At 35.8% G+C, this 23,327-nt stretch overlaps 1 protein-coding gene across 1 annotated transcript in view; it reads left to right on the top strand.

Annotated features, from left to right (window-relative positions):
• The window catches only part of RPAP2 (RNA polymerase II associated protein 2), a 40,829-nt gene extending 18,372 nt beyond the window's left edge, over positions 1 to 22,457 (top strand). Inside the window, exons 11-12 of the mRNA XM_050901013.1 lie at positions 1,182 to 1,250; positions 22,274 to 22,457. Coding sequence (XP_050756970.1) covers positions 1,182 to 1,250; positions 22,274 to 22,457 — 253 coding nt within the window. The remainder of the gene's footprint in view (positions 1 to 1,181; positions 1,251 to 22,273) is intronic.
• The last annotated feature ends 870 nt before the right edge of the window (positions 22,458 to 23,327 follow it).

The raw sequence follows: 23,327 nt of genomic DNA, 5'->3' as shown, positions 1-23,327 counted from the left end.
GGGGATTAGTTAACAGAATTTGAATTTTAACAATGGCAAGTACAAATACTTTTGTTTTTCCACTTTTTAACACTTTTTCAGTAACTATATACTTGCCCAAATAAAAATTTAAAAAAAAAAAAATCTTACTGGGGAAGAAAACCCTGGATTTTAATTTGTTGCCAGGTATTTAATTTTAAGCAACCTCCTATCTTCGCCAGTGCCTGTAGAAGTGGGTATGAATGATAGGGTAGCTTCATTCTGGATCTGAAGTTATACAAGGCTGCATAGAAGGGAAGCTGAGAGCAAGAAGGAAGCAAACATAGGGAGGCACTTGCCCCTCAGTATTTCTGTTGGATGGTGCCATCTGTCTGAATAAAATCAATTCTGCTAGCCTTTTTGGGTGCCCGCATAGCCACAGCTTCATTTTTACCTGTGACTTTTCCATGAAATTGCTTGTCTTGAACACCATGGGTCATGACTAAATTCAGCCAGACCAATTCACAAGTGAGTTGTTTTAAGTCAGATTAACATTTGACTTAAAGCAGATCTGTCTTATTATGAAGTTCAGCCATATGGGTCAGCAGGTATAAAATGCAGCAGCACTTTTGTTGAGCACCCTTGTGGTTCTTGATTCACACCTCATTTTCTTGCTCTTATATCTGCACTGGCTCCCATTGCATACGTTAGAATTCCGGGTTTCCATTTTAAAAACAAGAATCATCAGAGGATTGTCTCCAGTATCTTATAAAATCCAGTCTGTTTCTGCAACATTAGCTTTTACAGCAAATCTGGATCTGAAGCCAACAGGGGGGAAACTAAGTGTAAGAAGGCCCATCTTTTCAGAAACGCACGTGCAGTTCCTGAGAATTTCCCAGTGGGTATGAGTGAGAGCTGAGCCCTCACAGCAGCCAGGACTATTTGTGAGCTAATTCAAAGAATTAGCTTCTGTTCAGTCTTCCCCATCCCACTTTCATATAGAAAAAAGAGACATATTGGGAATTCTGCAATTCCTCCATTACAGGGTAAGATGAGGGAGAAGCCTGAAAGTTGGTGAATTGCTCAGATACAGCTGTAATTGCTACATTGTAACTCAGTGTATTAAGTCTTTTAATGGTAGACTTAAATCAAAATTCAGCAGTTAAAATCTGTTTACTTTCACTCAGAAATGTTCTGATTTTTTTTTTATTATTATTTTTCAGGTTAACAAACAGAAATATTATTCACAAAATGCCTGAATGGACTCTAATTGCTATTGTTTTGTTATCTGTGTAAGTACCCTTTAATGTCAAATATTCTTATACACAACTGTCTTAACTAGCCTGTCGAGGCAAGATTTAATTTTCAGATAAAAGGAGGTAAAGATTTCTCTAAATTAACTGGGGAATCAACAGAAATATTTTTTCATGCAAATGAACTAAATACTCTTGACAACAGGATTGTCCCACTTGCAACAACATGTTAACAATGGACAAACTTAATGTTATGTTAAAAAAAGAAAAGTTAAGTTTTAGGGGTTTTTAAAGAGGGCTGGTGGTGTGAAGGAGGAGTATACTTCACTCTCTTCCATTTCCTGCTGACAGACATTCTTCCCCTCTCTGACAGCAGGACAAAATGACGTGTATTGTATTATTTGGATTTGGCATAACTGTTACACTTTTCATTTCTCGTTTTACTTCTAATTTCTTAAAAGATTTCACTTTCATGATTAAAGTCAAATTATTTCCATAAAGATATGGTGTGCTTCTAAATATGTTTGTTTGAATATCCTAGCAAACTTCTTTGAGAGGGGAAAGCTTTTTTAGCAACTCCCAAATTTCTGAAAGTAATACTGGGACGCAGTATTTTGTTTTTATGAGAATTAGCTTTATTGCTTAAGATTATGATACTACAATGCCTACAGTCCTCTTTAGCTTTGTTCTGCTTACTGTAGAATTAAATTCTTTCCAAGGGTTTTCCTAATGGGAAGTCTGATTTTATTATAGTGTCTTTCAATAAACTTCTACACAGAGGCATGATCTATAAAAGCGGTAGTCATATGCATCAAGTAACTTCCTTAATGTATATTTTCCAAATTCATGTACATTTCTGAAGTTAAAGTTATAAACTTTGCAGTGTGTAAAACAGACAGTTCTCTCACAAATTCATATTAAACATTTAACATTAGTTCACCTTTTAAGAAATCACTGGTGGTTTCACACAGTGTCAGGCCCTGCCTGTCAGTAGGGTTAAACCATCAAGCAATCTTTGTATGTCTTTCAGCTTGAATTACAAGATTGCAAAAATCTTATTCCACAGACTGTCTATTACCACACTGCTGCTGCTGCTTTTGGGCTTCCTGGGTCACTGGAGCCTGTAGGACAGAGAAGTACTTACAGACGTTCACAGGTCAAGAAGTGTTGTGGGCCAACCTCATAGCATCCCCAATACTGCACTTACTTTCCTTGATATTACTTCAGTCTGACATATTGTTCTGGCTTTACTGTCCCAAGGAAGACTATACCAGCAGGCATTAGAGTAGGCTTCAGCGAGCCTTACATCTGTGTCACCCAGCCAGATACCGCTCAAATGATTCATTAAATCAGAACACAGAAAGTAACTTTACTTGAATGCCTTGGCATAAATTTTTTATCAACTATAAGAACAAATCTTTTGTCATTTTTACTATATATACTTATGGTTGAATTGGTAATTTGTGAAACAGATCTTATGAATTTTTCAAGTAGTTTCTATACATTTAAGGAAATGGTGACTCTTTTGATCAGAAGTTAAAATATATTGTTGGTTTCTCCACATATGATGAGCTCTAAATGTTTACATACCTAATGACTGTTTTACAATTGCTTTAAAATGTTATACAAGTAGCAGGCAGTCTTGGTAGCAATCAGTATCAGCAGAGAACCAAGTCTCTTTTTCCTTTTGCTTTCTAAGGGTCGACCCCTAAACAAATGAATTGTATTTGATCCTAAAATAGAGTAGATTTTATTTCTAATATTATTCTAGTGAGATCTTGAATAAAACTCCTGTTGACTTCAGCTTATTGTAAGGTTCTTGCAAGCTCATGATCTTCAGATTTTGAACAACTTCTCTCAGCCCCCTCTTAGGGGAGCATGTGGAAGAGTGTAGATGGGGTAGAATGAATGTTAAGATTGCTCTAAGAAGATGATGAGTGTTGTATCATTTCTGGAAAGATTAAGACAGAACATTTAATTATTTGGGAATTCTAGTCAAACTTGAATATTTAGTGGAAGCCAGAAGTGTGCAGGGAAAGGCTATGGAGGACCTGGGCAACCCCTCACAGACAGGTCGTCAGATTGTGGCCCTTTCTCACCTCCTGCAGTCTGCCAAGGAATCTGTCATATCTTACTAACATTGCTCATAAAAAGAATTACACTCTGTTAAGTCTTCTCTGGCTTCTCCTTAGCTATACTGAGAGATGACACATGTTGCTGCACATGTAGTGTCATTTAGATCGCACAGTTGTATGGGGCCTGAGTGAGAGTGGCTCTTTACTAGCTTCTGTCACTGAAAAAGGAGAACATTTTCAGAATATGTATTCACAGGTCTTGACCTGGTCCCAGACACAGGATGGCCATTTTACTCCTAACACTAAACAGTGAAGTGGCATAAGCAACGCCCTGGAAGAGGATAATACTTCCTCTTTCCAGGAGGGTGAAAGACCATATTACAGGTACCCTGAGGTGCAGGAGGTATAAGAACAGAGGCTACAGAAGGTAGAGTGAGCATGGGATTTCAGAGTATACCTCAAAAGAAACTAAGACCTCAAGTATTTTTTGTTTTGTTTGGAAGGGGGCAGAGTTGTTTTGTTTAAAGTAGCAACTGTTGGAGTTTGCTTGCACCCCATTTTGTGCATCGATATTGTGGCTCACCACTTCCTTCTCATATATGGCTAGCGTGTGCTGAGGATTCAGTGTACTTAACTTCACAGTGCACTTTCAGAGTGCCCAGACCCTTTTTGTGATATGCTACTGGGCGGAATAACTATTATCCTTACTGCTGTATTGAATTCAAGTGTCATCACTGCTTAATACTTCGTATTATGTTATGATAATGCTATTCTCTCTTCATTGGAGTGTGCATCAACTCTTTGTAGGATACAGCATGTTGGATAGTCATAACACCTAATTTTGGTGCTTAAATTAGACATAGGCGCCCTTTATAGTCTGCTGGTCCTTGAGGAGCTATTAAAAGTACTTATGAGCTCTTGAGTCTACTGACTGTTAAAGAAATCTGGGCTTCTAATTCATTGCTCTGAAATAAAGTGCATGAAACTAGACAGTGTGACTGTCTTTCTCAAAGTATAAAATGTTGGAGATCGCAACAGTGGAGCATTTCCTGTTCCTAGTGAACAGCTGGATTTATTCAATCAAATTATCGTATAAAATATGAACAGCCAGTCTCAGCCTTTATTGAAAATCTAGCCTGAGGCACTCCTATCTTTATGACCAGCACGTTCAACTATGCTGTATCGACCTTCTTAGAGTACACTTTGACAGCCAGAGAATTATGTTCAAATAATTGCATGCATGCCTGTCATGGAGTGGGTGACTCTTTAAAATGATCTGTAGATCAAATTTCTTATTTATTTGTCATTTGTAATAATTTTGGCAGTGGTAGATTTCTGCGTCTTCCTGTTGCAATGTTTAGTATGTTAGGCAGAATTTTTTGTTATAGTAATAGCTGCTTTATAATGTACTGTAAACTAGAATACAGAAGTTGCATCTTTTTCCCCCAAAGAACTTGGCAAGATATCAAATGAAGCAGATAAATAGATACAAATACAGTAGTTCAAGAAAGAATGGAGAAAGCAGTGGGAAGATTGGTTGCTATACAAGCATGGACACTTGCTGGTTTTAGTGTATACCCCTGGTACAGTCTAATGGAAAGCTTTCAAGATATTTTCAGGAAATGTCTGCTTTCATCTTACTTATCTGAGCTGGCTGTTTCCAGTGAACTGTGGTCAGCTTCATCTACAAAGCCTATGCAAGAGGTTCCCCACTAAAAGCTTTGAAGCATTTCAAAATGTTCTGGGATTAGTTTATAAGCATTCGGCTGCAGTATTTAAACAAACTCAAAATGACCATGATCACTAAACAAAAGGCATCATTATATGTGTGCAGCCACTTTAGATAAATGTGTCATGTGGAGATGTACTCTAGAGGTTTACTCTCTTGGAGATAACAGTTCAGGAACTGGAGAATCTTGGGTTCGAGTATGCATTTTTACTTCTTTTCACACGAGAGCACATCTATTGCTCAACACTGACATTTCTAAATTATTTTAAGAGGAATTCATATGTTTGTGATATCACTACTATGTTCTTGTCTGAAAATGTCTGAATGTTTGAAATGTACGAATCTAATGTACAAATACATATTGGATATGAATCAGACTTGCAGAGTGACTCTTTCCTACAGAAACCACATACAAGTCAGCTGAATGATCTTTTATTTAGTTATTCTGATGATAGAAGATTAGTTCCAGGTTTCAGCTGAGAAAAATCATTTATCGTTAAGCTAGAAATATAATTATTTCCCATTTTGAAACAGAGTTTGCAGGACCAAAAATCCAAAAAGTCTTTCTTTTTATAAAAGTGTTTGAATGTGGTCATAGTATTGTCTCTACTCTTGGTCTCTATCTGTAGAGTTGTTGTGTAAAGTAGAGAAAAGGCAAGTTTGTTTTAGCACGTTAAAAAATTAAGAAGTATATTCTTCCCTTTTTCTCTCTTAATGATCTTAGGTTGTCATTGGGTGAGTGTGAACTCAAATAGGTTTTCTGTTAAGCAGTTCTTACTTATCAGCACTTTCTAAGCAAACTCAAATATGCTTATTTGGCATATTGTGGAGGAGATCCGTATTATTTTACTTCCTCCTAGCATGTTCCAGTATTACTTAGGAAACATATATAGAACAGTATTTTGAGGGATTTGTAGTGTTGTTAATTGGGACATTAATCAGTGCCAACTTCAAAATTAATTAAATATCTTCATCATTCATAAGGCAGAAAATAGAAGAAACCTTAGCAGTTTCAAAGAAGGTGTTTCTCCTTATACAAAAGAACCCCACTGTGTTGCTGTAGTGCTGTTACGCAGGAAAGTGACACTGTGGATTTCATTGCAGCACACACAGCTGCAGTCTTTTTCCATTCTAGTATTTCTCATGGATAGCCTTCTGAATGGGAGATTTGGATGTGCTGTGTAAATTTCATGCATGCCCAGCACAAACTCTCTGAGGTGAGTCCAGGATAATTAGTTCCCCTTTACAGTTCTGGTCCTTGACCTCATCAGTAGGAGTGGAGCCTTCACACATGCTGTCTCCTGGACTTGAGTTGCATGGAGTTAGGGGGGTTGGCGCAGAAGGCTGTCTTCTCTGCATCTGCCAGTTTTGCTGCCCAGTGCAAGGGAAGAGCAGGGTCATGGCTTTCTGCCAAGTGTCTTGGAAATCCTTCCAAGAGATAGAAATCTGCATGTTCCCAACAGCTGTACGTGTGGGCATTCAGACTGAAGTCATGCCCAACTGTGCAGAGCTGGTGTGCAAAGTGCAGCACCAGTTATAAATTGTCCTTCATGGGGGTGTTCTTCTGACTAATCTTTTTGTTATAATCTAGAAATACTTTTATGTTGAACATAATTTTGGATCTTCTGCTTTAGTCAGCCTTGGGAACTTTATATTCCAAATGTACTTGTGAATTAAGAATATGGTAGTAGGAAAAGTACTTTGCCACTTCATTTTTGCCTTTTGTGTGAGTAAACAAGAGATTTTTGTTGCAACTTCTGTTTCAACCCTCTGAAAGATAGCATGCTAGAGTTCGGAAGACTGCTTTATCATGTTGACTCTTTGGGGAGCTAACTCGGTCAGTAGAGTTCACGTCCTATTGAACTCTGTGCCACAACTATGTGCTGATCAAGCAGATGAAAAAATTGCCCAGCCCTATTAGAGAGAACTGTTTTAAATTTATGTTTCTTGAAAAGGTAGATATTTAGAAGATTTCTTTTGTAATGTCATGTTTTTCCTCCTTCCGTAATTGCTGCGTACAGCTTTGCTTATTGGAAGTCATGTCATAGCACAGAATAAGTTGTACAGTTACACGGTAATACAGACAGTTCTGAACTAATGCTGCAAGTAAGACGACAGTAGTCCATGCTGATAACAGCTGCCCTAAACTTAGTTTTAAACTAAATGTATTTTAACTTCATCCACTGAGCAAACTGAACTGTTAATTTTGCAACTGAATCCTGAAGCTGTAGCCCTGTGAAAATATACTTGCTTCCTTATTAATAATTAATCTTAATACATTCAATGCAAACATTTTTTTATCATGAAACATTACCCATCTGTTAAAAGAAAAACATGACTTTGACACACACTTGCATCTTTTATTTTCAGAGTTTTAACTTTATCTTAGTAAACTTTCTAAATAACAGCCTACGTTAATGGAGACATGACACATAGGCAGTGTTTTTGACTTACAGGAAACTTAATCGTAAGATGAAAATCAGTGTTGATTTGGCTTGTTGTTTCTGAACAAAAAAAAATGTAGAGGTACACATAATTGGAAACGTTACTATGGCTTCCTAGCATGTGATCCCCAGGTATTCTGTACCAGCAGAATTTTTAGCATGGGTTCTGGATGAATTTGTTTGGTTCTATGCAGAGTCATAATGGTACCTCTACTAGGCTAAGTGGTGTGTCTTGTTCTTCTTTGGCCCTTAAATAAATTGTGCCAAAGTAGAAATATTGTGTTCCTTAACTCTTCTGGCACCACTATAACAGAAAAACTTTGATTGTAGAAAATCCCTGAAAGAGCCGTATCTTTTGAAGATCTAATCATTCCTCTCCTTATGGTGCTTGATGAAGATTATGGAATGTAAAACCTTATAATGCTAGACAGTAAGACAGGCTGTCTAGAAAGACAATACTTCATTCCAGAGATTCGAGTTTCCTTTGTCGTATTGCTGTTGAAAGTGTCAGACCTGACAGGGCAGACAATATTTTTGTTATGAAGTATATAATGTTTTTTAAGGAGGAGGAATCCTGGAAGTGATTAAAACCCATGAAGATCTTAAAAATCTTGCTTTATGAATGAATTATGTCTTAGAAAACAAAATTAGTTGAATAATTGAGCTACGTTATAATTTGCTTGGCTCAGAACAGTGGTCCACAGACCTACTTAAAGACCCATGCATCAAAGATCTATGTCAGTTGGGGGGAAATAGAGACATGCATTTTATTAGCTTTCATATCGATAGTGTTATGTTGCAGAATGTTGGTGTTCCTATAATATTCTACAGTGACCGGAGATAAACTAAAAATTACTCAGAGGCATGAAAAATATGGAGGGGAGGGGAAAGGATCACAACTAATTAATTCAGAAAGGAGGCAAATTATTTTTTATGTGATAATTGATAGTGGGCAGTACACTGGTGAACTGGAGACTTGTTTTCATTTCCTAATACTGTAGGAAGTGAGTGCAAAGGAAGTTTGTACTTCTTATCGTTAGTTTGTTACTTCTCGAGATACAAAAACATTTTGACACCCAGTGGTCTCATCCAGTCTGGCAATTAAGTTCTGATCCTGATGTGGGATGTTAACAGTGAAGGCAAAAAATGTACAGTATTTTCCAAGATGTGTTCCTTTCATATTTATGAAAACAAAATACAGTCTCCTTAGGGAAGGAAGGAAGGAAATACATGTCACTGACAAGAAGATGATGCATAAAGTGTGTCTCTAGGCGATGGGCTATGATGAAGCTCTCAGAATTTACAGACAATCCAAGCTAGCAGATTTAGCATCAGGGTGCAGGTGGCTCTTTTGACGCAAAGTGTATAATTAAAATACTTGGGATAAGATGGCAACCATCAGTTAACCAGAGTGTTGTATATATAAACATAAAATAATTATATATTCATTAAATTTTGCATGGCATAATACAAAAACTAGAACAATGATGTCCACAACAGTACATGTTCTTCTCTTCACATTCCTTCCCAAAGGTAAGTGTGCTTTAATTGGCTGGTAGCAAACATAGCTAATCAGTATATGGGAGCTTAGTCCAGAAACCACAAAGTATATATGTATAATTACATACTATTAGGTGCAAAACCAGCATCGGTGCAAAACCTGTACAGATTCTTGATTGTTTAGAGGCTTGGGATCTCAGTATGTTTCGTTTCATTTTGATGTATACCATGCTTATACCCTATGTTCCCCAGAAATGCATATATCGCTCTATCTCTTCCGCCCTCTCTATCTCTCTCTCTCTATCCATCTGAACATTTTAAGAAGACACTGAATAGATCTAACTCATTCATCATAAAACTCAGTATTTCTGAGATGAGGTATTCAGTTTTTTAAAAGGCTAAAGAATGGTTGAGATTCATGTGGCTCTTCATACTTGTTTCAAGCCTCATCGCATATTCTGCTTTTTTTTAGGTATACTTTTAGGTCAGTGTACTTTCACAAATCAGTGTTAATAGTGTTCTTCTGTTATAAAGATGGTAAAATTGAGATTAAGAGTAGAAAAGTGATTTACTGGAGACCATCAAGTCAGTAATAGATCTGGAAATAAAACAGTTAAACAGGAAAAGGGTTTGGGGTTTTTTGTTTTGTTTTAAACCTGCTGTGAGCAGGCATGTCTGGGAAAAGGTGCTTAAGAATTCTTAACTTTGGGGGATTTTTAAGAATCTCATTTTGAGAGGTCCAAAACTGCACTGGCATTTGTTTTCAAAACTGGGAAAGGCAAGTAGAAAAATATTGAGGTCCTTATGTTTAACTTACGAAGAAAAAAAATTTGGACACAGTGGAAGCAAGTCTATTCCTAGCGTGTCTCTTTACTCAGCTGCATTATTCCAGGTGTTTGATCTGTATATTGGACAGAAAGGCAGATAATCAAGTTACAATGTTAGAAAGTTGTGAAACTAAACTATGATCAATTTTATGATCATTGTTTCCATAGTAACTGAGTACAGGTGAGTACATTTTATAAAGTCAAGTATTGACAAATTATTTACCTAAGCATATTGCATTGTAGCTGTTTTAACTGTAAGCCAGTATATTTTATTTAATCTTTGTTGAATTTTTTTTTTTGCATATCACTGAGATAATGAATTGATAGGAATGGATTACCAGTATGTGGCAGCAAAAAAGCCCAGCAATTGCAAAAATGGATGTAAATGAAACAGTTTAATTCATAAAATGTACAAGGTTTGTATATAAAGGCATCTTTTAGATATTAAATTGTGCCACTGTATGTGCACAATAATTTATACAACAGTGTATATTTTACAAAGTACTTAAAAGGTTCAGGCTCCCAAAAGCTTACATCTTAGCATTTTTTAATCTTACAGAGACTTATACCTGTGCTTAATTTCATGTGGCTAAGTAACCCAAAGACTTCAATGGCATAAATTCCAGTATTTGAGAGGTGTCACAGGAAAACTTTGTGGAACATAAGAAGTAGGAAATAGAAGACTGAAAAGGATGAAAGGATCAATTTTAAATTTATTAAATTTAAAATTTTGACTAAGTTGAAAAAGAGGGAAAAATGGGAACAAATGGTACGACTGAGAAGTACCTTTGATCTGTAAGCTGGTTAGCAGGAAACAGACTTCAAATAAATGGAGCTCTTTAAACAAGGCCTGTCCTTGAAATGTGTACCTAAGAAACTTAGATTTGTTAGAGGGAAACAGCTGATAGTGATTTCTTCTGGGTTTATATTGTGAACATTTTTTTGCCTTGGCTTTATGCAGATAAGTAAGCTAAATTGAAACCTTTTGGAACAAATCCCTGTATGAATGTAAGTGCTTTAAATGGCACACAGTATTATAGAAGTTCTGATGCTTCATGTCTGTGAACTAATGTTGTAGTGATAACTTGGAATATGGTAATGTAGAGGTGGGTACCATACTCCATTTGGTTTTTAAAAAAATGATCCTGCAGTCATATCTGTTAATACACAATGGTGAAACACAGTCTCTGATCCAGCTAAACTTTGTATGAAGAGTACTCTGGATGAGAAACTGTAGATGTCGTTGTGCTGGTTTTGGTGCTTCCGTAGTCCTCTTGTCTGGCTAGAGGTTTTTCTAATCCACTGTTAAAGAAATCTGGAAACTCTGTTTTGCATATGACTGCCCAAGTAATTGTTTTTTGCCAGACCTATATAGTATTTATGTTGATGGCAGTCTTGGTAGTCATTTTAAAATAAATAGATGTTTGAAAATAGAGTTCCTAAATATCACTGTAACAGGAGGAAAATAGAACCATTACATATTATTACTATAGCTTTAAAGGAGTCATGGGTCCCTGCATTTTTGTCACTGGCATTGTAACATCAAAGTATTTCCAGAGTGTTGGCCGTCGTCTTTCTCATTAGACAGGCTAAGCCTGGGTTAAAAACAGTGATCCCTGAGTACTTAATGAAGCCAACTGTTTAGTATTACAGGATCAGCATAATGCTAGCAAATGCTTGCAGAGAATGTGATGTCATTTTCCACCTGCTGAATGTTCTGAAATGTGTAGTTCCTTTCCTGGACAGTTGCCGAGGGAACTGACTATTTTATGTGTGCATATATAAGGTCAGGAAACTTGCTCAGAAGGAACATAGGAGTGATACTGTGTGAGAAGAAACAGTGTTGATGCTTGCATTGCAAAGGTTAAAATAATTGTACAAAGCAATAGACTTGCAAATTTTCTCTCAGCTGAATAGAAATTGTTGCTATCATGTTTATGTGCTGCTGGTTGCTCCCTGGGAGCTGAAATATGGGAATAGTGAGAAATGCCATTTTCTAGTTACTTTCTGAGAAGAATTGTATTATATAATTAATTATATTGTGGTAAAACAGTGAGTTACATGAACTGAGTTTCAGATGTTTCTCTAATTTTGGAGGCATTTTTAATTTATTTTTTTCAGTTATTTGTATATACAGTGTACATTCTAAGGCATGTTGTCTTCAAGTATACAATGTACAGAACTGACACAAATAGCCCTAAATGGCTATACTAAATTGTTACACCATTTGATGAAATGTCTCACCATAGCTTCTTTGAACACATTATATATTTTCAGACTTATTTTGGGTGTTCCTGTGCATTAGACTTTTACTTTGCCTGTAAAATTAATTATTGACCTAATGATGTCAATAGAATTTTTTTATATATAAGAAAGTGTTTTACTTGTCCTTCATTAAAAGTCAAAGGTCATCTGTCTTACGGAAGTTAATATTTTGAGGACAGTCTGAATTTACTTGAGTTTTTTCCTTTTCTGTATCTTGTTGTATCAGTGCAACATTATTATAAAATCTTTTCACTGCAGGATCTTTGAAGTTATACAGCTGGCTGTTATAAATAACAGCTGGCAGCTGATGGAGCGATCCTTAACTTTCAGGGGAGAGGAAAAAAGTGGCATAAACAATATAACCTGCTATTCATGCAAATAGTTTGTTCGTTAGGTTAAAAAAAATACAAAGATCCAGAACACTTGTATTTTATTAAATCCGTTTTAAATAAACAGTTTCTGTACCTGATAACGTAGCTGTAAGCCTGTTGCCTTAACACGTCTCCCTTGCATAGTACAGTTAAAACACTAGAGTGCCTTTCAAAAATTTCCTTATGCAGCTTAACAGAAAAACAAAAAATGAACTTTCATACGGTATGTTAGAGTAGAACCAGCAAAGTATTTTGCAAATGTTCATTTGGCCTCCAAAGCCCGTGCGAGGAGATCATGATAGGACACGAGGGAACTCTGCTGCGCAGCCTGGTCCCAAGGGCCTGACCCAACTCCCTGACCCCCATCCTAGAAAGCAGTGGTGTTTGGGCTTGTACAGCTTTAGGTGTGCCTCAGATTGTTTTCTGAATTGCCAGTTGCCTATCTGGATACAAATAACTGACTGGGGGGAAGAAAGAAAGAAAGAAAGAAAGGAAAAAAAAAAAAAAGGCAAATCCATTGTCTCTTTTTCAGTTGTTAGTAAGCACTTTTATCAAATGGTTAGATAAACCCTTGTTACTGTAGGTATGCTTTCCTTTTACTGTTAGTTGTATCCATCCGGCTGTACCACAAGTGAAATTTTGGCCCCATTATAAGGGAATGGAAGTTGACTTATGTCTGGACACCAACTGTATGAAAAGTGTGTGTGGAAGGTGAACTTTAAAAGAAGAAAAATACATATTTTGTGTAAGTATATACATAAACATGTATCAAAGAGAACATTTTTCTTGAACAGACTTGTAGAAGCTGCATAGGAAAAAATGAAGGTAGTGGAAACAATTAACAAAGTTGACTTTTGAATGAACCTTAAGTTTTGCTGTATACTTGGGTTATGTAGGAATTCCAGTCGTTGATTTTGAATCAGTGTTTGTAGCATTGATTTAAATGTAGTGGACAAAAATTTTAAACTATGAATAATTTAGTTTCTGTTGCCATCAGAGGATTAAAGTGTCTGTGCTGGATTCTGCGGACAAGTCAGTACACAATAATGAAAGGAAGTTAAATAAATAAAACATAAGTTGCACTTCAGCTACAAAATTCTTGTCTTTATGATGAGAATAGAATCTTCAGGCTATATTTAAAACTAGACCAGAAGTAGCCTTTTTTCCTCAGTAAGAAAATTGCCTGTTTATTTCTGTCAGTTGTTATAATTCAACACTGTGGGCTTTAGAGTGTTTTATCTTTCATTAAGAAAATAGAATATAGGAATAAATTTGGGGAGATTAAAGAAAACTGCCCCTGAATACTGACTTCCCTCTTTGACCGATAGGATATGCTAACAAAGGGCCCCAAATTAGAGGTTGCTTTAATTTCAGAGTTGCAAATGACACTGATCATAATTACTTTTTTTTTCAGCACTAGTATTGTTTAGTTTAAAAAAAGACTTAATTCCACAGATATATTTAAATACTTCTGCATCTTGTTTGTAAGTTAGATGCTTCCAGTTCAAGATTGTCTGTCAAATATTAATGTGTTCTAATGGAAAATGTTCACTCTAGAGACAGTCCTTTGCTTTTAAGGGTTTTTTTTAAATGTTGAACTTTTTAAATCATGCTCAAACTAAAGTTATAAGAAACAAGTGGGGTTTTTTAACAAAAACTGTGAGCATAACAGCTAAATTACATAAGTTGAGGCTGTAATGCTTTCTAAGTGTATGTTAAAACAGTATGATTGTGTAACCACTTAATTATACCAAAGGTTATAATTTTTTTAAGCTCCCTGGTGTTGCATCTTTAACTTACTACTACACTCGGATTGTGCTTCAGATCAGCTTTCTGTCCGATACTAACTTTTGCCTCATGGATGCATTATGCTTTAAGGTCTGTGGAAATCCCTGCTGTGATTTAAGATTGCTGTCCTGATTCTGCTGACAGAACAAAATTGCTGTCCCTAGACAAGTGTACTGTATCCAGTGATACACTGGTAAGTGAGGGACTCTAATTAAGCAAGCAGTCAATACATTGTGAAGAACATTCAGACTTACAGCGATGCTTTGACTTACTCTGTCAAAATGTCTGAGCGCCTTTCAGTAGGGATTCATGAAATGGATAAACGTGGCAAGTGTTTCAGTTCACCCCATCAACTGAAGCACTATTATTAAGTGATTGATACATTGGCGATACTCCAGTTATATGTACAGGCAGATGGTCTACAGGCTGCAATGCACATCTATTTCAATGAGTTTTATTGCTGATCTGTAACACTTGTTGTATTGACTCAGTCTAGCCGTTTGTCTTAAACAAAACAATTACTTTTGTTTAATCAGTTGTGTTGGAGACTTCCTTCAATTAAAATGGAATCTAAGACTGTACTCTATAAAACTGCTATATTAAAAGAATGGCAGTTCTGATTAATAACATTTTTATTGCATTGCTAAGCCCATCAAATCTGTAACGTAAGAGTAGTGCAAATACATTTGAAGGTTTGTTTGGTTTTTTTTAAAAACTAAACCACAAAACCAAAACACCCCAGTCCTTGTGTGTTGGCTCAGTAGAACACATTATAATGGCATGGTTGTCCCCATTCATTCATTTAACATGGCTTTGTGTATTCCTAGAGGATTTTTAACACTAAATGAGATGAACTATTACTGAGAATGACCTGCAGTATCATACTGATATTTAACTTTTATAAATCTGCTCAAAAGTTTATTTAAATCTGTGGATGAGGTTTTGTGCTATCTCTTCTACTTGCAATGCAAGGAGTAGGAAATTTACTGTAGGCAGCTGCTGAAAGAGTCTTGGGCTGTTGATGAAATTAAAGTACCTTGTATTACTGAAACAACTTTAGAGGCTTCTAAGTAATGGCATCCTCTTTGGTCCTGTCCTATAACCCGCCTTTGGTCCAAGAAGTGGTACAATATGCCCAGCTTGGCTGTCCACCTGTCTAGTGCAGAAGGGCTTGTTCTGGGCTCCTCAGCGGAGCGTCTTTTCACCAGTCTTCCGCAGGGTCAGTTTGAAAAACAATCCTTCTCCTACCACTTGCCACCTGACATTGCTGCATATGGCTTGTTTTGATCCAGACAGTACCATTCTACTCCTTTATACCTTGTAGAAGCAATCAGAGATGATTTCCCTCATGATTTCAACTCAAAATGGTAGGTACAGAGCTGGGAAGAAGAGTATGTTAATACTCCTTGTAAATCTCAAAAGCAGTTGATATTTAGGTAATACTGTCCCAAATGTTTCCAAAAAAATACGTGGAAGAGGGAAAGCTGGAAATCTTGTGAGTTTATGGCCTTGTAACTTAATTCTTCTAAGTATCAATTATTCATAAAGATGGGCTGTCGTACATTCATGACTTCATTTTTCCAAATCCGGCATTGACTTGTAATAATCTTGCAAGTGTGAGTTTTGAATGGAAATTTGACAGACTTCCAAATTAATTCCATTATCTGTGACCCACACAATGGTGGTATTCCCTGCTTTTGAATTAAAGACTTAGACTTCGATAAGCCACTCTGCTTTCAGAGCCATTTGATCACACACACAAAAAGAGCACTGAATTGCTAACCAGTCCTTGCCTAATCCCAGCAACACACTTCGATGTAGAGTTTCCGTTAAAATATTTTTAATTTGTGTCTGAATATTGGCAATACCCTGGAAGACTTTTAGTACAAAGGGTTTTTCTATTCAGATAGGGTTCTGTTTAATGCTTTATTGTAGTAGTTGACAGGTAATGATCAATGGCACTCCACAGAGCATCTCCTGCATGGTTACGTTTCTTCATGTTTTTTAGCATCGTTTCTCCTAAATCAGTCCTTGTTAACAATGTGACATGACTTTATGTCATAGCAATGGAGCAAATATGCTTTAGCGTAGTGCTAACGGCACATTGCTGAAATGGCTGATTGGTCTCTCAGAACCTTTAATAGCTATGTTAAATCACCCGAACTGATGTTAGAGGCTTGTAAGCACTTTTACTCTTTGTTAAGTATACATAGTGCATGTTGCCAGACCTTCAGCTAAACTGCTTGTGGGATGAGAGGACTAGATTGCTCATAGCCATAGTCCAATTTGTGACTGTCAAAAGACAGCAAAAAATGCATTGGACTTCCTTGCAGGTAGGGACCCTTAGCAAGAGTCTATTGATGGCACCTCGTTCAGAGGCTTGTTGCACACTCCTTGTAGCACATATGCAGTAGTCTGTGTCTGTGTTTTTGTTGGGGAAGGAAAAAAAAGTGCTGCCTATAGTTGCTGCCAACTCTTGCTTCGTTTCCATGTTCTGAAATGAGTGTTCAAGAAACTTTCATGATCATTAGTGCAACTCCATCATTCTGATAGAAGAATAGTTATCAGTCATCCTGGTTATGATGATCTTAAAAAATTAAGTCTTAAGTGCCTAAAACAAAAGGTAGAAAGAAACTGAGAGAATTAAATGTTTGTGATGTGATTTAAATGTTTTATGTTGTGATGATTATGTTAAGAGTCTTATTCACAGTGCTCGAATGCCTGTAACTGGCAAAAATGTTTATATCCTATTTTCCAAAGCTTTCTATGGAAGGACAGGTGGTGCTTGCCTGTTCCGACATTCTGCTTTATAATTGTGTTCTTGTTCAAGTTGCAAGCACGCCGAACAAGGTAAGGGACTGAAATAATTGTGTTCGGATCCATGGCTTCTGCCACGATCAGTGGCTTTTATTTTTTTAAGCTTCTGCCATTATAAAAAGTTAGGAAGACTGGCAATACATATCTTTCCTAGGAGGAGCTTATTATTATTCTTTTGAGAATAAGCATATGGCTTTTCTTCATGAGTACACAAGTGCTTTGCATGATACTGGGTAAATATATGTGCACTCAAATTCTCAACACTTGTCATGTAATTTTAAGTGACCAATTTTGGGGAATGGAAAGGAACCCAACTCTTAGGTGGTTGTGTTCTTACCCCTGTTTTCAGGCATCTATTTCAGAGAGCTGTAACTGGCTGATATCACAGCGGTGGCTTTGAAAATTTAACATTTTTCAAAGGGGATCACAGAATTAATCTTAAACAAAAAGTCCAGAAAGGTTTTCCTGAGGTCCAGTATCGGAGGGGGGATGGTACGGTACAATTAGGGTTTTTTTAGAAAGGATATTCACACTTTTGGATAGGGAGTGCCAATTAGTGCTTTTAACTACACAAAAATATTACTCCACCATCATCTTTTCTGTATGTATTCAGCTGTCTTGGTTAAAGTATGCATAGACCTAAGAACGAGTTGCACACACTACCATATCAATTAATGAAATTTACTCCATATAATGCAACTGACTTCTAAAAATATTTTAATTTAGGTTAAACTCCTAAATATACTTGTCAGATGTTTTTGTAAGGCGACTAATTAATAGAAAGCTTGGGTCTTGAGTTGAAGCACTGAAACTATGTAAACATTTTGCGGTAGCCAGATGTCATGTAATAGCTTGATAATAATAGCTTGGTCTTCACATGAATTTCACTTTTTTTTTTTCCTTGAATATGTAACATATGTGGAATAGCCAGCAAATATGAATTTTATCAATCAGATATAGTTTGACATTTTTAACACTTTTTAAACTTTACAAAGACCTGTTTACCATATGGTGTAAGTGGGTGTGCAGGAAACGACACTGTTTCATGAAGTCTGATATATACTGTACTACTTTTCCATGAACTGAGCATGAACGTTTCCTTTTAACGGGTGTGCTGAAGGCAAGGCTTTGAAGCACGGGTGTGTAACCTTGGACAGTAACATTTATGTTTGTGTACTTCTGTAGGTGATTGTTTTAAAATCACTTAATCCCTTAGCTTTTCTTACTTCTATTTGACTTTATTCACAAAAGTTTGTTCCACAATAATGTTGCAACATGTGAAAGAAGTAACAGAAAAGCAGAATTTATATTTTTCTTTTCATTGTTGCAGTAGCCAGTTGTTATTATTGTGGTCCCAAGTATCCTATTTCCTGTTTATATTCTACGTCTTTTGAAGATGCTGCAGAGTTTCAAGGCAATTCCATGATCCTTAAACTGAAATCTTGTATATCATTAAATTGAATTAGTCATGATAGTTTCTTCAGAGATAGGGTCATTGCAGCTTTCAGTGACTTGAAGATATCGATTCCAAATACTGTTGTGGCTTATTTGCATACAATTATGGTTTAATTCAGTTAGCATTTCATGCAAGGATGAGAGCACAGCCCTTAATGCTCTGTTGTGCAGTACCTTGAATATACGTTGGACTAGTGTTACTTAGAGCATGGAACTTATCACTCTGCAAACTCGCAACTTGTGCTTGCTCCTTTTGCAGACAAAAGCTTCTGCTCCTGTTCCAACAGCCACTTAGAAGTAGAAAAGTACTCAACGATAACTGCTTTTCAAATGACAAGTTAAAGCATCATTTAACGCCAAAAGGACACAGTTTTCCAAGATTAAAGTGTTTGTACATATATTCATAAATGTTTAACATGTTGTCCCATCTAGACGCAATTTTTAACTAATAGCTAGAAACTTACACATGCCTCTCAGAAATTACTTTTTGATTTAGCCTCCTGCTTCTCAGATAATTAGTAGCTTAACTAGTTTTTAAACAAAGTTCAGGAAAGGAAAAAAAAATTGATCCACAGCTAAAATGTCTTTTTTGGTTTTTTAACTTTGTTTCTCAATATTTAATGCCTGGCAGTTTCTCTGACAATAGCAATACCTTTTTCTTTCTTAGTGTGGGCTATAATAGCTACTCTTTAAACAGAGTGTCTTAAACAGAGTCTGATAGTTAGGACATGTTTGTAACTCATGAAAATATGTAATGTCACAGACTGCAGCTCCAAAAAAAATTATATATATAACAAAAAAATAGACTGCTTAGCATGTGAGCTTCATGGTATAAAGATTTTAGTTTTAGAGTATTACTTAAAAGTGCACAAGTTTTCTGCTCTTTTTGAAAAGTAACGTCCTTATTAACGTCCTCTTAAGCCCAAGGCAGGAGGAAGAAAATTCAGCTACAAATGCAAGTAAATCTACACCACCACCAAGAGAGTGTTTTGCAATGTTACAGCCGCCTGGCACCAGCGCTCAGGAAGTCATGACTGTTTATGCCACCAGTCTTCTTTCATATATAACCTACTTAATCCTGAGAAGGGCGAATTGAAGACTAGTAATAATGCATCGCCAGGTCTTTATCCCACTGTCCTTGTCTCCAGACTAACACTCTGAAATGGTCACTCTCATCCTCTATCAGCACTTCCTCTGCTCCCCTGCTGATAAAGCGTCTTTAATGCAAAAATCAACCTCCAGATTGTCAACCCTGGGCAGAGGCACTCTGTTTTACTAGTTTACACAGTAACTGCTATACTTCTCACCAGGAAGGAAACAACTCGGTCCCGTCTGTCATGAAGTACATTACAAAACCTAGTGGCCTCAGTCCAAAAATCACAAGTCCAACTGTGAATACTTCTTTTTTGTGGAAGGGTTTATATAGCAGAGTTTGTGCATATGTCTTTCTTTCCACACCATGTCTTTACTTTGAGCATCCCTTAAAGTCCTTCTCACCAAGTGTCAGTGTGATAGAAATATTTAGCTAAATGTACATACTGAAATGGAATCCAAAAAGAAATGGAAAATAATTTAACTCATTAAAGTCTATTTATTAATCAAAATTTTTTGTAAATTTATTTTTGTATTAATGGACTCTATTTACTGTGTCTTGTAAGATCCTTTGTTTGTGTTCTATCGCTATGTTTGCTTAATTTAAAAGAATCTTCTTTTATATGCAGTTTTCTTCAAGTGGAGATGGTCTTAATACCAATGACTGCAGGGAAATTGATCTCAGTTGTTACTCACTTAAAGGCTTTCTGAGCTGAGAAGTTTTTAGGAAGCTGTAGACTACCTTGAGTTTCTTATTAAAAGTACATCATTTCACAAACATATTCTAAAATAACTCTTTCCTATATGGTGTCAATGGCACTATTTATCTAAATATAGTATTTGAGACGAAGTAACTGTTGCTGAGATATGAGTGCTTGTTAAGTGATCTTGTCAGTAACGTTTGGTGTTGAAGTTACTTAACATTCAGCATGAGCTTTAATACTTGATTTTGTTCATTAAAGATCTTTTTTTAAATATTTGTGCTTAGGAAGTAGATTCAGCTATTCCTACCTTTGCAATATTTTGAACAGAATTATGAGAAAAAGAAAGGACTTCAGGATAAAAATAGATTCTGATAAAATTAAAGCCAACAGCTCAACGGTTCGTCTCATCTCCATACAGATATTATATATGTAGATGATTTGCATGGTGATAGCTCCTTCCAAACTGAGGAATGAGTTTTAGCAGCAGCACTATGCATGTTTGATTTTGGATCCTTTGAAGATTATGCCTTCCCATTGCTGTTCTCGTTGATTCTGGAACTAAATGCAATATACAGTAATGCATGCCGTTCAGTTTCCATGATTTCAGATGACGAATAACATTCTCTTTGGGGATGTGCACTAATGCCCTATTTATTTCCATTGTCTGTTCACATGTATATACTTTATTCTCCTAGTTGGCAACTACTTTCAGCTTCCATTCATTGTTATTTTTAAAATCAGTGGAAACTGGATGAACTCCATCTACTTGGCAGTTCAGAAAATCAGGCCCAAATGGAAGATTTTCTGTAAAATGTTGTTGCTAAATAGCAAATTTTGAAAGGCCGAGTATTGTTTGAATTTTAAAGCTAAACTTCATTGGCTGAATTCAGAACTATAATTTCCTCCCTCTCGCCCTCCCTTTGATTCTTTTATGTTTCTGCAGCACTAAGACTGCAGGCACTTTGAGACTTTAAGCACTTAATTTTGTTACCAAAACAGAAAGTAGTTTCACTATAGCAAATCTTTGCTATAGTATCAGCTTTAAAATTGAAGTGTAGTATCCCGTATAAAAACTTTTCAAGATTAAAGTAGCATTGTTCTAGTTTTGTCTGGCTTTCTTAAAGCCTATTTTTTAAACAGTTCAGTGTGTAAGAAGTATAATTTAAACTGCTTGAAGGTACAGACTGTCAAAACTAAGAAATCAAATCATCTGATTACTCACTCAAATTGCTCCTCGGTTTGAGAATTTAATTGATGTCTCGTGCCCATGTGTGTCAAGTAAAATTAATAATAATCCAAAATGCCTGTATGAGAGGCTTCTATGTGTTCGGAGAAATCTCAGCTTAAAGCAAAATGCGTGTGCTATTTTGACATAGTATGTGTTTTATGGCATACAGAACAGAGGGAGAATCGTCCAAGCAAGTGACCCTCTTGAATGTCTTTATGAAGTTTGACAGTGTGTGACTTACCAATTAAGTACAACTTCTGTCAAGGAGCCCTGTTAATCATTTGTAGTTAAAATATTCTGCTTGGTTACTTTAAAATAGAATTTTATATCTCTTTTATATTTTACTCATACAAAGAACTTTTACAGTATGAATGTTTAGGAGCTTTTTGGTAAAGAAGAAAATAATGACTGATATCTTTCCTTTTTTTATGTGTAATTATATAACATTTTGCACTTTGTTCTGATTTTTGTTTGTCTACATTATATAACATCAGTACACAACTGATTAGAGGCATACAAACTACTAGCTTATTTTTTTTCTAATTAGATTTTTTTTAGTTTCACTACATCTTTATAAAAATTCATATTTTGGTACAGGTCATATTGTATATAACACATACAATCTTATGTACTGTAATGAATCAAGTGTGACGTTATAAACTGCCGTTCTTCAATACGGTTGTTCAAACTCACAAGCTTTGCTTTTTTTACATCTGACACTGAAAAGTCACTTTTCGGTATCAAATGTTTTGGGGTTTTTTTGCCAGATTGTCACAAGTTACTCCACTTTTCAAGAATACTCAGACGAGCCCAATGTACACACAGTTCCTGACTACGTTGCTGGAAGAACTGCATTTCAAAAATGATGATCTGCAAAGTTTAACAAGAATATTCAGAAAGGACTGCCTGCTTGAATGGTCAGTCAATTTTAAGCTATTTTGCATGTCATAAAACTAAGCCAGTTAACAACGGTTTTAATTTTCAGCATTTAGTAAGTATGCACAGTAACTACAGATCGTATCAGCCAGAGTAGAAAATGTGTAAAGTACATTTTAAAGTAAAGAAATATATATGGTATGGAAATGAGTGTCATCATTTTGTCACTTACAGTAAATGCCAGCTGCTTACTTATCACTTTAATCTTTTGAGAATATATAGTTCGTTTATATATAGTTGGTTTACTGCAGTTTTGGGAGGAATTTTTACTCAAGTTCTACTACATTTTATAAAAAAAAAATTTCTATGTGGCTACAATGGCTAAGTCTGAGTGGGGTTTTTTAATTATTAAAATGAAATTGTTATGTTCAGTCTTTGTGATCTAAAATTGAGCTAAAAGCCATGTATTTTTTGCATAATACTGAGATTACATTTTGCATTCTGGGTAGCCTGAAAAATTTAAGAGCAAATACCTTATTTATGCTGATCATATTCAACTGATTTGATGAATATAGCATTATAGTATTTAATTAAGTAATTAGTGTATTAACATTACTGATCTCACTCCTTTGTTTCCCACAGAATAAGGTGATCTTCTTAACATCTCCTACTATCTGAAATAGTGGCACAGAGAACAAAAGAACACCTTCAATTGTTGGAACTTTTTTTAAAATGAAAAATGAAATTTAGTATTAATTGTACTTCTTGCACTTTTGCTTTTTTATTTGCTTCCTATGAATAATAATTTAAGTCTTGTGGAGAAGCTGACTATAACAGCAGTTGTTCAAGGTATGCATGAAGACTAGTTAAAATGTGGATCATCTGAAAACTGTCTATTTAAAAGCAATAGAAAGGAATTTGGATTGGTTTGGGTTTTTCTTGCTT

Source organism: Gymnogyps californianus, chromosome 8, assembly GCF_018139145.2.
Source record: "Gymnogyps californianus isolate 813 chromosome 8, ASM1813914v2, whole genome shotgun sequence".
Taxonomy (NCBI): domain Eukaryota; kingdom Metazoa; phylum Chordata; class Aves; order Accipitriformes; family Cathartidae; genus Gymnogyps; species Gymnogyps californianus.
The sequence above is the reverse complement of the archived record's forward strand: the minus strand, read 5'-3'. Positions and strand labels throughout refer to the sequence as shown.